This window comes from Elgaria multicarinata, chromosome 6 (genome assembly GCF_023053635.1).
Source record: "Elgaria multicarinata webbii isolate HBS135686 ecotype San Diego chromosome 6, rElgMul1.1.pri, whole genome shotgun sequence".
NCBI classification, from domain to species: domain Eukaryota; kingdom Metazoa; phylum Chordata; class Lepidosauria; order Squamata; family Anguidae; genus Elgaria; species Elgaria multicarinata.
Window position 1 is genome coordinate 35,616,836 of NC_086176.1, and position 15,323 is coordinate 35,632,158.

Here is a 15,323-nt window from a genome sequence, read left to right on the forward strand (position 1 = left end):
TATTCATGGATATGCTACCCTCCATGGGTCTGAGCACGAATGTGCAGGAATCTAATTATTTATCTGCAGGCTCTAGCCTGCCCCCTCAGGGCGAGCCACTCCGCTGGAAACAGGGGTCAAGTTTCCCGGCCCCCTTTCCAGCACACTTGGGTGTTTGGTGAGACCACCAGCGTCATCCCCACTCTGTCTGCATAGTCAAGTAGATGAGCCGAGAAGGTCCCCAAAGGCAAACCGTATCCTGACACGAAAGCTGCAAAGCCCTCAAGGAGCAGAACCTCTGACTTGCCCTTCACCATAAAGGTACCAGTGTGCTCACCGTCCCTACTCTTACTTCCCCCAATTCCAGCACAACCCTTCCTTTAAAGATTAACTTATTTATCCTCCATTTCTAAGAATCAATCCAGTATGGAGTAGGCAAAAACCTGAGCATCACTAGATGACAGGGAAAATTCCTACTCAACCCCTTGAAAATGAGGCAACTGGTTTTTAGTTCCCATACTAGAATATAGGGAGGGTGGGTGAGGCTGAAATCGAAAGAGGCTGTTTGAATGCCGGGGGCAAGCTTTTAAACCTTTGCTTGCCCCCCGGCTCACGAGGCAGTCCATGTCCCTGGCACCAGGGCTGTCCTCCGTTTTCCTTCCTGAAAACGGGCGACCCCCACCCAGACCATACCGGATAGGTGTGGATCGATTTTCTGCTCTACAGAGGCAAAGCACTTGAGTTTATGGGAGTAATCAGTGCGGCATCAAGCTTTTTTGGAATGTGACACTACATATAGTGGGAAACAATCCTGGCTCTATTCCTTTAAACACTTTCTAAATTATATTTCAAATTCAAATGTTTTCCCCTGCCTCCGTCCCATACACACATTTGCTCCTAAAACAACAGACCTCAAAGGCATTTAGAGAAGTGGATCCTGCAAGAAAAAACCAAACAGGTCTTCAACAAACACACAATTTATAGTACCTTATATTTACCCCCTCTTGCTTAAAAGAGGCAGTAATAAGACTTTTATTAAAGAAGACTTCACCTTGACCCAGCTGATTTGTCTAACTATACGCCAGTCTCAAATGTAGCATTCTGGGTTAAGATGATTGAGAAGGTGGTGGTGTTGCAGTCCCATATGCATCTGGATGATGCTGATGATCTGGACCCATTTCAATTTGCCTCTCAGCTGGGATACGGGAGTGAGACTGCTTTTGCCACTTTAGTAGATGATCTATGCCAGGAACTGGATGCGGGGAGCACAACCCTATTAGTTCTACTGGACTTTTCAGCAGCTTTTGAGACCATTACTTATGGTATCCTTCTGGACTACCTGATGGAGCTGGGCCTTGGAGGTGCTGTTTTGCAGTGGCTTTGTTCCTATGTGTCAGATTATGAGCAGAAGGTGGCATTGGGGGATTACTGTTTGACTCCACAGCCATTGGCCTATGGAGTCCCACAGGATTCTATCTGCTGAGCCTCCCCCTCTGCAATGAATACTCATAAAGACTCTGGGTTCAGAGGCTTACGAGCATTGAGGACACAATCAATAGGATTGTGCCCTTAGCCTTTTACATTATACAGTTGTTTTAATGTTCTAATGTTAGGAATTTAAGAACATAAGAATTGCCATGCTGGATCAGACCAAGGGTCCATCTAGTCCAGCACTCTGTTTACACAGTGGCCAACCAGCCATCGGCCAGGGATGAACAAGCAGGACATGATGCAACAGCACCCTCCCACTCATGTCCCCCAGCAACTGGTGCACACAGGCTTACTGTGTTCATGTTTTTGTTAGTTATAGTTTAAAGTTTATATTGTTTTAAATTGCTGTGCACCACCTTGATGGCTTTTTAGCAAGTAAGATGGTATAAGAATGTTAATAATAAATATTAAATATTAATACTTAGAAAGCACTTTGGAGGGAAATACAGCCCCAAACCAGCCATGTCAACTATGAAAAAGTCCTACTGATGAGATTGGGCGTGTTCAAGGTAGTATGGACGTAGGCAAGTCCTACTGAATAAAGTGAGAGACATAATTCCTACTAAGCATGAATAGGTTTGTAGCCCAAAACTGAAACTTTAATTTCTTTTTTATGTTTAATTTTTTAATATTGTAATATATTTAATATATTTTTAACTTTTGTATATTTCTTTTCATAGGTTTTAAAATGTATATGTTTTAAATTTTGTAAGGCCACCTTGAGGCCCAGTATAGGGTAAAAGGCGGTATAAAATTAATTAATTAATTAATAATAATAATATAAATTGATTTTTTTAATTGAGGAAACTGAAATACATATAGGAAATCTGAATAAGGAACAAGGTGAGATTTCCTTAACCAGTATTTCCATTTTTTGGATACCAGTATTGTATCAAGAAAATGTGAAGAACCAGGAGTCAGAAACTTTTAAGGGGTAATCAATTGGGGGGGGGGAATGTAAAGAAAATCAATATTTCAACAATACGATAGAGCCATGTGAGTAAAGTATTCCCAGGTATTCTTTTTTTTAAAAAATACATTGTTATATCTTTGTTTTGGATTTTAAACTATACCATAAAATGTTCTGGGATAGATTTTTATGAAGGGTGGTATACAAATATTATATACAGAATTGGTACTATTTAACATTTATGATACAAAAAATATCTAGAAACTGTATAAATAGTTGTTGGAGATGTGATAAGATGAATAGTGACTTTTTATACATTTGGTAGAATTTTAAGCATGATCGGTTCTATTGGGAAAACATTCTTAAAAATGAGAAAGATATTACTGGTTATGAGTCCCATGGTGATTTTGTTGGCTTATTTGAAAGTTGCTATAGGAAAAGAGAATAGATCTCTTGAAGGAGATTTATTAATTGTTGCACAAATTCCTAGCAAGTTGCTGGAAAACAGATACAGCTACTTACAGGAAAGGAGTAGACCTGAAAATTATTGCCTACTGTCTTTACAATACAACTAAGTCACTTTATATGTCTTTGGGAAATAACAATTTATTCAATAGTTTCTCTTGTAGAGCATTCCTTCATCTTATTTTGGAATATGATTTAAAAAAACCAAATGAAAATGTTAGACATGACGCTGCCTATAGTCTGAACTGTAAATATGTAGTACCAAAGCATATTGTTATTAGTTTGTAACATTAAACTTTTTATTATATCGTTTTCTTGTCAATAAAAATGTAAAATTTAAGCAAGCAGGGGTCATTATAAGCATTAAAGTCGTTCTGACTAATTATTATGGTTGGACTGTTGGCTTTTTTTCCAGGTAACTGGGCAACAGTCCAGTATCATTGTTTTGTGGTCTAAAAGGCACATTATAAATGCTTAAAAGATGTCTGTAGATAGCTTGGCCCTTTCAGTGCATGCTCGTGAATTATAATTCAACTATATTATTTATATTTGACTATTTTTAAACACTAATTGACTTGGATCATGCATTTGCATCAGGTACATTTGCATCTTGGAGGCTCTCTACACAGAAACGATTTCAGATAAGCATAGAGCATCATGGGCCCAGAGTGGCTTGGGGCCTCTTCTGTAGCCTTCTTCAATCCTTGTTAACCACTTTTGTTGAAAGCATTACAAGTATTTCTAGTATGATAAGTAATTTTTACAATGTAAAGGATTCCTTTGCAGTACATTAAGACTACATTTGTAAAAGAATGTGATTACCGGAGACCACTCCTGAGCCAACCACTTAGGACAATCAAAAATGTTGCAGGGCTGGACAATGGGCATCTTGGGAGTGTACATGCACTTCCACTCCTCCACAGAGCTGACAAGCCCTTGGATGTCTTCTTCCACACAAGAGACTGTGCGGCTCTGAATGCCTCCTCCACAAGACGAAGAGCAGGCAGTCCATGGAGTGCTTTCCCACCTGAAAAACAAGATGACGGTTAGGGAAAAGGCACAATACCTGAATTATCTAACTGCATATGCCATACTATATGTTTTTTGCATTTTCCCATAGCTAGAACACTTACTGGTCCACCAGTCAGTATTTTACCTCATAATGTCCAATTGAGACAAAATGGAAAAAACCATGGAAAAGCCATGGATTCAGTAGGCTATGGAATTTTCCTGCAAGACAAAAAGGGGAATGCTAGCTAACTTACAACTTTAAAGAACAAACAAACCAACAAAAACAGCTGCATTATTATTATTATTATTATTATTATTATTTATTTATTTATATAGCACCATCAATGTACATGGTGCTGTGAGTGTCTATTAGCAAAAAGGTGGGATAGAAACAGAATAGATAAGTTAAAGGACAGGGCTCCAAATTTCCACATGAGACTGCATCAAATGCATGTGTCATACAAGTGCATTTGTCACTAAGGCTGGATCTACACTACTGCTTTAAAGTGCTTTATAACAGTTTTGAAAACGGTATATGGAGTGTGTCCTGGGCCCCAACAGTTGTCAAAACTGTTATAAAGCAGTTTAAAGCGCTTTAAAGCAGTAGTGTAGATCCTGCCTGAGACAGGATTGGCTGTGGCTCCCTAAGAAAAGTACCCTCAGTGGAAAAGCCAGGTTTTTTGTTTCACAATGTGTGAAATGCCCTTGGCTTTCTGAAAGCAAGTGTTCTTCTGTATCATGACCCGGTTCAGATAACCATTTGAGGCTTTATAAACACATGAGCCTAGGTCAAGGTCCCTCCCTTCTCTCCAATTATGTGTTGACTTTGGTGGAAAGATCCTAGTTTATATTAATGTAATGGCCCAGGACCTCAACACAGGGTGGAGTTAGAGATAAGGAGATGGACTGAGGAGAAGGCCTGGTTACAGAAGGACATAGGGATGGCCAAACAAGCACTGCTCAAGATCTCTAGGATTCTCCTAACATTGTCTCATGCCCAATTCCCGCTTGCGCATGGAACTGAGTAGTGATCAAATGGGAGATTTGCACAAGAGTGCCCAAATTTGCGCAGGTTTCTTCTGTAGAATAAAGTGGGGTTAATTCAGTCTGTGGAAGAAATTTGCATGAATTAGAAAATTTGGACAAATCAAACTGAGAATCAGAAATGTGACAAACTGGGAATTGGAATGAGACAAACTTGAACACATGTTTGACAATTTTCTAATATTTTCAGTGGTCATGTGCTTGTGTTCACACTTGCTTTTGGAGCTTTGAACAGGGGATACTTACATGTTTTGTAAGCAAAAGTGAAATTCTCATTGATCCCTAGTAGGGCTTCATGAAGTTCCTACCTCCTTAGGAACTCCAGGATGGCCCCAGGGACCAGCTCCCTTTTGTCCAGAGAAGTCTGCATTGCTATTCTTCGATTCTGGGGACTCTAGTCATGAAGATACCAACATATTACCGCCATTTCCATGTTGTTGCAGCCCGAGGCTGCTGAAACAGATGAGGCCCCTTTAAGGGAGAAGGCCTCAGGCAATAGGGCAGTAGGACTAACCATCCTAAAGAAAGCCAAAACCATACTTAAGGCTTAGTCACAATCTGTTGCTCCTTGGAGCAATTTACAGGCAAGCTTGTCTAGCTTCCGGCTCCAGCATCAGTCGACACTCTCCATGGTGCTGCTGTATTTCCTGTCTGTCTAGGAAACCTGATTCTTGCTTGGTCAGAAGTAGGGATGTCAGAGGAATTTCATAGGGGAATGGAGCTCAACAAGCTTTTGTTGGCTCCCCTTCCCAGGAATCTGTTCCATCTTTCACTAGCTGGCTCAATTCAGTTCATGTTGAGTTGGGCCAGCAGGCACAATTTCCATACATTATTAATTTTTGCATTAAAAATTGCACATATTTTGGCACTAAATTGAGCAAATTTGCACAAATTACATCCATACTTTGCACAAATCTCTACGTACAGAAATTGTAGCCTAGAGAAAAAAAATGTGTTAAAAGTCCCCAGAACCTGGGAAAACTGTAAGCTCACTAAAACAAAGCAAGCTGAGTCTGGTGTATCGCAGAACTCCAGCAAGCCCCAAGAGGGTTGGATTTTCTGGAAACGAACATCCCTAGTCAGAAGCCACTGAGCATGTCTTGTCCCAAGTTCTTGGTATGAACTGGACAACATCAGACCATCATTGTGATACCAGAGCTTGCTGACTGAAACATAACAGTTGTCAGACTTCCCTACTATGTCCAAACTGGGAACTCTGGCTCAATATCAGTTAACAATCCAGGAAAATAACTGATACTGAGCCAAAGTTCACTGGTTTGAACGTAATGGGAAACTTGGGTTTAATACAAACCAGGATTTTTGCATTAAAGTTGGTGTGGAGGGGAGGAGTCAGGGAGGATTGTTTGACTGTGACACTCTTTCCCAGCAACGTAAGTCATTATTTATAAAGTTCTGAATGACCATCCAAATGAAGACCATGTCTCTGATCTGAGTGCCAACTATAATACTTCTGCTAGCTGTTTCAAACAGGTCATTTTCTAAGGTGAGTTTAGGTGACTGGTCAAACAATCTTTTCATTTAGTAGTATCTGCAATAACTATTAATAATAAACATAGTAAATATTGAGCTACATTTCAAGCTGTTGTTCTAAGATGTATGGGAAGATCTTGGCTGTACACTACTAGGCTTCTTTGGAACAGGTCCAGTTGAACTAGTTTATGAACAAAAGTATAACAGCATTCTTTTTATATTTACAACTGATTTGCATTCCAATCAGGAACAAAATTATGTACTGGAAAATTAGTGCATCGTTTCTTGCTTAATAGTCACTTTAACTAAAAATGGATAATAATATATGCCTTAGGGACACACAAACGTACACACAGGTTTCTAGCCAATCAAGCTTCCTGTAATCGGCTGAATGCTTCAATGATCGGACTAAGAATGAAAGGATGCATGTAAGCAAATACTTGTATAAGTAACACAAATAAGCCAAAGAGAATTAAATAATTATGCTTCGCCATGGCTGTAGTTGCACAGTAAGAGTTTAAGAATATTACTGTTTTTAACTAACAAGCTTTCACCCAATTAAGAATCACAACAGGTTGCACAAATATAAAGCAGACCTGGTTGCACAACCCCACTTGCGCAAATGTAATTTTAGTTGGATTCTCCTGTTGCGCACAGTTCAGAAGCTACTTTCTACTAGTGCAATGTCATTTGTGGAATGATACAACGGGTTGACGGAGTTGGATACTACACTATAAACACCATTGTGAGATCAATCCAATTAAACCTTTGCCCTTCATTTATGAAACAGATCTGCACTGTCACATGGAGAAAAGGAAGATTGAGCAAGACCTTAAAATGTCATCTCAGTCTCAAGCGAATATTCCAGTTGACAAGATTCTGGTTTTTGTTTGATGGACAAGTATTCTGTATGAAAGTTCAGGGCAAGAGAAATTGAGCTTCTACCATCCCAACTATATGGAAAAGTAGAAAGCAATGTAGAAAAAAAATATCAAACTGCAGATCCAGAGCATGTGGTTTATAGATAACTGTCACTCCCTCTTAGAGTACCAATAATAATAATAATAAATAATAATAATAATAATAATAATAATAATAATAATAATATTTCTTACCCACCTCTCCATTTGGATCGAGGCGGGGTACAACAATAAGTATAAATACATAAAATTGATTAAAAAATATAGTACACATTATTAAAAAACATCCTAAAAACATCCTAAAATTCCACTGGGTAGGCCTGCTGGAAGAGATCAGTCTTAATAAAGCATAAGCACATATATGTACATTTATTTTAGATGGAGTATTTGGTTTACATACCGAGGAAGAGGATGGTAGAGGTCATAGGGCATGATCTGCTTGTATCCATCACTGTTAGGAACAATAATGCCAACCCTCTGAGTAGAAGGTACACACAATAAAATAAACACTAAATGATTACATTATACACAAACACATAATTAAAAAGATTATTAACTCATTCTACTTATGCTGCTAAAAATCAAGATACAGACAAATCATGAGGCAAGCAATGGACAGTGCCATTCATCATTTCACTTTGCAAAAGATTTCAAGAACTTATTGATTAACCAATTATAACTTTTCATTCTTCCAGGCATTTTAGGAACTGTTTTAATGCTTCTAGTACTCTATTCTGCTAATGGTTTTAATTTGGTTTTAAGATGTTTTGATGGTGTTATTTTTTGCTGTTGATTTTATCTTGGTTTTATGGCGGTTTTATTCTGTTCTGTTTTTACTTTTTTGTTTTAATGTTTGTATTGTATGATTTTAATATATTGCACTCTGCTCAGATAACTTCGGTTATTGGGCAGTTTAAAAGTACAGTAAATAAATAAATAAAATATGATTGGCACAATATAAACTTATTTACCCAGAAAGAAATAGAGCAATGTTCCTAGAACTGAGAGAGAGAGAGAGAGAGAGAGAGAGAGAGAGAGAGAGATATGAATGTGTATTTTCTGTATGTATAGGGTAAAAGAACATTTCTCTAATCTTATCCATCACAAACAATGTAGGATTTATTTTTCTCTACTGAAAGTCCCTCCACTGAATGTTCACTGCCTACCTTGGGAATTCCAACATATGAGATGTGCGGGGAAAATTAGACCTGTTCATAATTATTTATTGAAAAATAAATTGCTCTCAGCTGATAGATAGAGTTTAATTTGGTAATATCTCGATATGATGGGAAAATGTTGTCATCCCTGCTCTAATCATGATGTTTAAGGATACTTCCACAAATCACCCAACACATCAATGGTAATAGAAACAAGAAGCACTGGAGAAAATACTCAATTAAAAATGTACTTCCTTTTATTTGGGTTTAGGGCTAGTACACATGGTCTGGCATCAATCATAACTTTGGATCATATCCTGCTGAATATGTGGTTCTATATAATCAGTACTATCTTTTAAACTATCAATCATCCATCTTTTAAACTATCAATCATCAATCAACCATACATTTGTGTTGAAGGAGCTTTACTAGATCACAGCTCATTGGCTTATGCATCAGTGCAGTAGATAAGATTCAACATGTGGGGGGTTAACAACTTTGGGGAGTGGAGATCTACTCTAAATCAGCCCTGCAAAATATGCCCAGAAAAGTTTGTAGTTTTTGCAAATGTTTACTCATCACAATTGCATTCTTATCTTAGTATTTTATTTTATTTTGGCTAAAAGCAACAAAGAACCTACATTTCTGTGTCTGATCTCTCTTGGAAGCAATTTATATTTCTCATGAAGAACCAAGTAAGTGGCTCTTAACTAGCTTGCTCTAAATAGATTGGCCAACTCTAAATCAATCAGTCATGTTGGCTCAATTAACCCATTTTGGCTCATTTCAAGAACCACTTTTGCTTAAGAGATGTTTCAATCATTCATTCGATCCAAGTAGGTTCCTCATTTGCGTGCTACTCATCTTTTCTCCCTTCATGCTGCAGGGTACAGACAGGCGCCTGTGGGGTTACTTATGATAGGCAAATCATCTGTCTTTCTTTTCCACATTAATTATAGCCTTTGTACTGCTGTTACTTAACTGAACATACCTTTTAACACCCTGAATGACATCCCTTTACCCACCCTTTCTCTACTTGTCTTGACAAAGTCGTCTTGTGCCTCCACTTCAGTTCAAATACCTTGAGTTCTATATATGGTTTCCAACTTTCTACCTACACATCTGACAAATGAAAATGATTCGCCTTGGCTTTTACCTGTATAGTTTTAGTTCATCCATTTCTTCTCTTTGCCACCAACTCTTTACCACATACTTGACATGAACATGACAGCCAAGAGCAGATACATGATTCTCTATAGACAAATGACCACACTCATGAAAGACACAAAGAGCCTTTTAGGTCACTATATCTAAAAACACATGGAAACAGCTCCATTCTAAATTCCCTTGACCTGAGAAGCTGGAGCACTATTCAGACACTATTTATTTATTTATTTATTTATTACATTTTTATACCGCCCAATAGCCGAAGCTCTCTGGGCGGTTCACAAAAATTAAAATACTAGTCCAAATACATATAGAAGGTTTAGCAGGATTATGCCAACTGGACCTGTCCTCAAGTACATTCCCAAGCACAAGGTCTGACACAGCCCACACTCATACAAACTTCACATGCATAGGCTCCATTCACATAAACAGGAACCTATTTGTGTTTTGTGTACAGGTAGCTTCTGTCCAACCTTACACCAAATGTTCATTGGGGTTCTGAGGCCACCAGCTGTAATTAGCCACAATCTGCTCTCCCCCCCCCCCCCCGTTAAAAATAAGATCTGAATATTGCTTTGGACGTTGCACATTTTGCCTCCATTTCAAAGGCCAAAACTCTTTTACACACAAGGATCAGAACTGTTTCTGCATGTGGACTGTCCTTGCTGAATCAGGACACTCTTCTTTTTAATTATATAGTTAAATGCTTTGGAAGATGGCAGAGAACATAACAAAGAATTTCCATTTTCTATGGCATCCTCATGAACAGTGGGTCTAAGGATTGCATGTAATGTTAGTCCTACTTCGAGCAGACCCATTGAAATAAATAAGAATCAAGTTAGTCATGCCTAACTTAAGTCCTATTCATTTCAATGGGTCAACTCTAAGTAGGACTAATGTTGCATATGACCCTAGTTCTGCTTTTACTGTTATCAATTGATGTCTTCCAGTGTGCATGCACTGCCATTTCAAAAAGTCATCCAAGTTCTCTGTCTTACGCCTTCTTCATATATTTCTAATAAAGATTGAATATCTTTTCTTCAATCATTTTCCTAACTACCACATCAAGTATAAGACCCAAAGTTCCTTTAAAAAGCAGTGCTGCAAGGGGGCTATTTACAGAAGAGATGCAGCGGGTATGCAGTGGAGTAAATCCAACAACACATCTTTAACAGTTGTACAGAAAAGGAAATTTCACCAGGTGCTGCATGCATACAAATGACACCTACTGGAATTCCCTTTTCTATGCAACTGTTAAAGATACAGGAGCCATAGGGCTCATCTGCACCAAGCAGGATAATCCATGAAGAAAGTGGTATGAAAGCGGTATATAAAAGGCAGGAGCCACACCAAGCAGGATATAAAGGTATGAAAGTAGTATATGGTATGTGTCATGGGCCTCAACAGTTGTCAGTGCACTTCAATCCCGCAATAAAGCAGTAGTGTGGCTCCTGCCTTTTATATACTGCTTTTATACCGCAATCATAGTGCTATATCCAGCTTGGTGTAGATCTGGCCCTGTCCTCCACCTTAGTTAGACCTAAGGTTTATCCCAGGATCATCCCGGGGTCATCCCTGTTCATGTAAATGACACACAGGGGATCCCGGGAGCAGGCAGGGATGACCCCGGGATGATCCCGGGATAAACCTTAGGTCTAGCTAAGGCCCTCCTTTCCATATGGTCACCCTACTTTCCCTATAATTCTGACAGTCACATTTCCTCTGTATGTATTATTGTCTTGAGTTTGTGATGGAAACATAGATCTGAAACCCTGGCTGTTTGGGAGGTCACTGGGAGGGAGTTATGGGGTCAAAAGAGGTTGCAGGAATGGAGAATTGCTGGGGGAAAGCACAGTTGAGGCTGGGAGAAACACCCCATCCCATCTGCTACTTCTCAACTGCAAATGTCCCCTTGGCAGAAAAGAAGCAGTTGAAACATGTAGTACTGCCTGCCATCCCACTGCCTCCCTTATTGAGGGCCTGTAACTTAATTACTGACAGATTGTCTAAACCATTTAAGGCACATTAGGAAGTTCCCTGGTATTGTGAATCCCAGTAGGGCAGCTAGTATAGCAGAAACACTGTATCTCTTCTTTACAGGCAGCTAATGATCCACATATTGCACACATGCACAGAGAGGCCCTTCTTGTATAAATTCTGCCAAATCTCTTTGCTCTTCTGATCATGAATGTAGTGAAAACAGGAATCAAGATTTACTGTGATATTTGCCTCATAATTGCTATCTAGTTAAATACTTTTCAGTGATGTGATGACAGAATAAAAGGAAGGCAGTTAAGAAATTTCCAGTGTAATCTGCCAATTTGAAATGAACTGAAAAGACCTCTCTAATTAGTTAAGAAAACATCCTGTCAGGACTCTCCTCCAGCTTTATGTTCTTATCCATAATACTGACTTAATATATAGTCCCTTAATCCTTATACTTGATGAGAGACTCAAACTCTATGAAGGGCAGGGGGCTTGCTGGTGTGTGTGTGTGTGTGTGTGTGTGTGTGTGTGTAAACAGGGCTGGCCTGAGACATTTCACTGCCTGAAGCCCAGCAACAAATGGTGCCTACCCCCCACACCAAGGCCAAGTCAAAGTGCATAGTACTGAAGGCAGTCACATTGTTTTTGTACCTGAGGCTAAAAATCCCACAACCCCCCTTCCTGACAATAAAAACACAATGATAATAAATCAAATGGCAAACAATTTGCTTCCCTTTCATGGTATCCAAGCTTAGAGGCCTCAGGCAACAGTCTCTCTCTGCCAAATGGTGGGACCAGCTTTGGTGGGTAGGTTGATTTCAAGCAGTCAGCCAGAGGAAAAGGCTAACCATCATTTTCTTTCTCACTGATCCTCCACACAAGATCTGCAGCCTCCAAGGCTGCTTCAAATAATAATAATAATAATAATAATAATAATAATAATAATAATAATAATAATATCGAGGCTTCTTTACATATATTTGAATGCATCTAGGTGTTTGCTTCAAGTGTTCAATTTCTGAATAATCAGCATGTGAAGAGGAAAACAACGAAAAACACGCTAGCTTTGCTCCCCTCAAGTTGGAGAGAGCCAGTGTGGTGTAGCGGTTCGCATATTGGACTGGGACTTGGGAAACCTGAGTTCTAACCTACACTTCGCCATGAAACTGACCAGGTGACTAAGGACCAGTCACTGACTCTCAGCGTAACCAACCTTACAGCTTGTATTCCTTGCAAGAAGAAAAATGGTGGGCACTTATTTTCATTTATGGTGGACTTGTCCACACATACAGGGATTTTGGAAGTTAGTGCATAAAGAATTGATGGTTATTACTAGAGAAAGGATTGTATATGATCCAGAATTATTTTTATTATCAATATACAAAGAATCTAATGTAAGTTTGAAATGTAAAGATTTATTATTATTATTATTATTATTATTATTATTATTATTATTATTATTATTATCATCTGCCGCTCGCCAGACAATTACACAGCAGTGGAAAAAAACTGGACAATTTGAACTTATCGAAATATATGGTTAGTGGCAATATCAGAAAAAATAACTCAGGATTTGCTTCTAATCCAAGGAAAAACAGATCCACTATCCTTTTATGCTATATGGTGGAGATTCATTCAACATACATCACAACTGGACCTATAACAATATATGCCTGCTTCAGCTTTGACTATTTAGACATTGTAACAACAAGTGAAGATCATAGAGCACACTTATTAATTAGTTTATTTGTTGTTATTATTGTTGTTGTTGTTATTGTTGTTGTTGTTGTTATTATTATTATTATTATTATTATTATTATTTCCTTCCTTTATTTTCTTCTTCTTGTAGGAGGATTCTTATGTGTATCTGATGTTTTGACCTCAGAAAAAGGTAAGACTTCATCTTCCCAATACCTTTATCAACCTGTCTACTTCTGGCCATTCTCCCCTTCCCTGACCTGGCCATGCTCTAACAAGACCTTCCTTTGTTAATAATTGAGATTTTTTAAAAAATAGGGTTGCTAGCAGAAGGAGTGGGGGACATTTAACCAAGGCTAAAGGGGATAAGCTATTAAGCCCTAATCAATATCTAATTTCCAGAAAAACTAGATATCTAATTTTCAGAAACAACTTGCAATTTCATGAAGTGTCTTTTCAAAGTTGAAAACAGAACATCCAATAATGTAATGTAGTTGGAATTTTGTATATGTTATCACTCTCTACTGCTGTCATAATTTCCTTCTTCCACTGCAAGAATTAGAAGTGTTTATTATCATTGTAATCACTTTAATGACAGGTCATGTATCTTGGATATTGTGGACCAATGCATAAATAACTTAACTTTCTGACATCGATAAATGCATGAATAATGCCACTGATGTGGGTAGACGGTTTTCCAGAAATGTATATTTTTTGTGGGAAATTTCCCATTTAAAAAAATGCAATTTCAGAAGATTAATTAGTAACCAAATAAATGGATACCGTACAAGACAAAATTGAGGTAATTTCAAAGTTCTGATTAACTGTTTTCAGGTAACTATCCCTAAAAAGCATGCACATCATGAATATAAATGCATAGCTTGTTGGCTGTACTAAAATTAGCACAGTAACTGTTTTCATTGTTTTCTTAAACTTTCGATATGTACGTTATTGAGCTATCTTGTCTTAAAATGTTTACAAAAACATTTCTTTAAAAATAATGTCCCCATAAATGTCCAAATGTGTTTGAATACAAAGTTGAAAGAATATTAACATTGAAATCCTAAATGTACTTACTAGGGAGTAAGGCCAAAACATTTTTAATAACTATTTTGGTTTGAATACCTTTGACTACTGAAAACTCTTCTGAGATATTTATAGAGCATATAACATTAATGTGGCATCTTTTAAAAAGTTTTATTTAACAAATATAAGTCAAGCTTGCTAAATCATATTTCCGTCAAGTGACAGCGCTGACATTTTTCCAGAAAAATATTTGAATCAGGAACGTTTCCAGGAACTTTTCTACAAAATTTTCTGCTTAATTTTTTTTTTAGGGAAACTCTTATCACTGATGAATGCATTTACATTTATCCATATACACTTACTAGAGAATAAGCTATTAACCCCCTGAACAGCTAAAAAAAGTAAAATAATCAACTTGTTTGGTTTTGTTCGTTGGAAACTGCATCGTAAAATGATGACTTGACTTACCTTGCAGGACAAGGGTCCAAGTTGCATTCCTGAAGTTTGGGCTTTGGCTTGATGTTTTCAGGATAGTAATGGCAATATTGATCAGCCACCACTCGACTGCTCCTCAGATCATAGCACTCAGCAGATGTCAACTGGTAACCTTAAAAAAACCCAGATTGAAAAAAGACGAAGACGGCTCTGCAGCACTGCATTAACAAACAATTGAACTGTATAGAAATTAAGGGCTTCTCTAAACAACTCATGGAAGTTGTGGGTCATTTTGACAACATCATGAACCTCCTGCACGTCTCCTGCTCCTTCCCCCTGTTTATTCCTGATTCCTCTGAAATATCTCGGAATTTCCTACCGTGTGCAGCCAAAGTTGCTCTTTAAAATACCCTCCAGAGGTTGCTGTCCCATCAATACTATGAGGAGGGGAAGTTTTCAATTACAGACCACGTGGTCGCCCCTCTCCTCCTGTGTAATTCATCCCATTACAATTGCTCAAGTAAGCAAAGTGCGGGTAAGCAA

General features: G+C 38.2%; 1 protein-coding gene across 1 annotated transcript in view; it reads right to left on the minus strand.

Annotated features, from left to right (window-relative positions):
- The window catches only part of ADAMTSL1 (ADAMTS like 1), a 136,979-nt gene extending 122,071 nt beyond the window's left edge, over window positions 1–14,908 (minus strand). Inside the window, exons 1-3 of the mRNA XM_063129227.1 lie at window positions 14,814–14,908; window positions 7,712–7,788; window positions 3,668–3,872 (exon numbers count right to left, since the gene is read on the minus strand). Of these exons, the coding sequence (XP_062985297.1) occupies window positions 3,668–3,872; window positions 7,712–7,788; window positions 14,814–14,840 (309 nt within the window). The 5' untranslated portion in view covers window positions 14,841–14,908. The remainder of the gene's footprint in view (window positions 1–3,667; window positions 3,873–7,711; window positions 7,789–14,813) is intronic.
- Window positions 14,909–15,323: the final 415 nt, after the last annotated feature.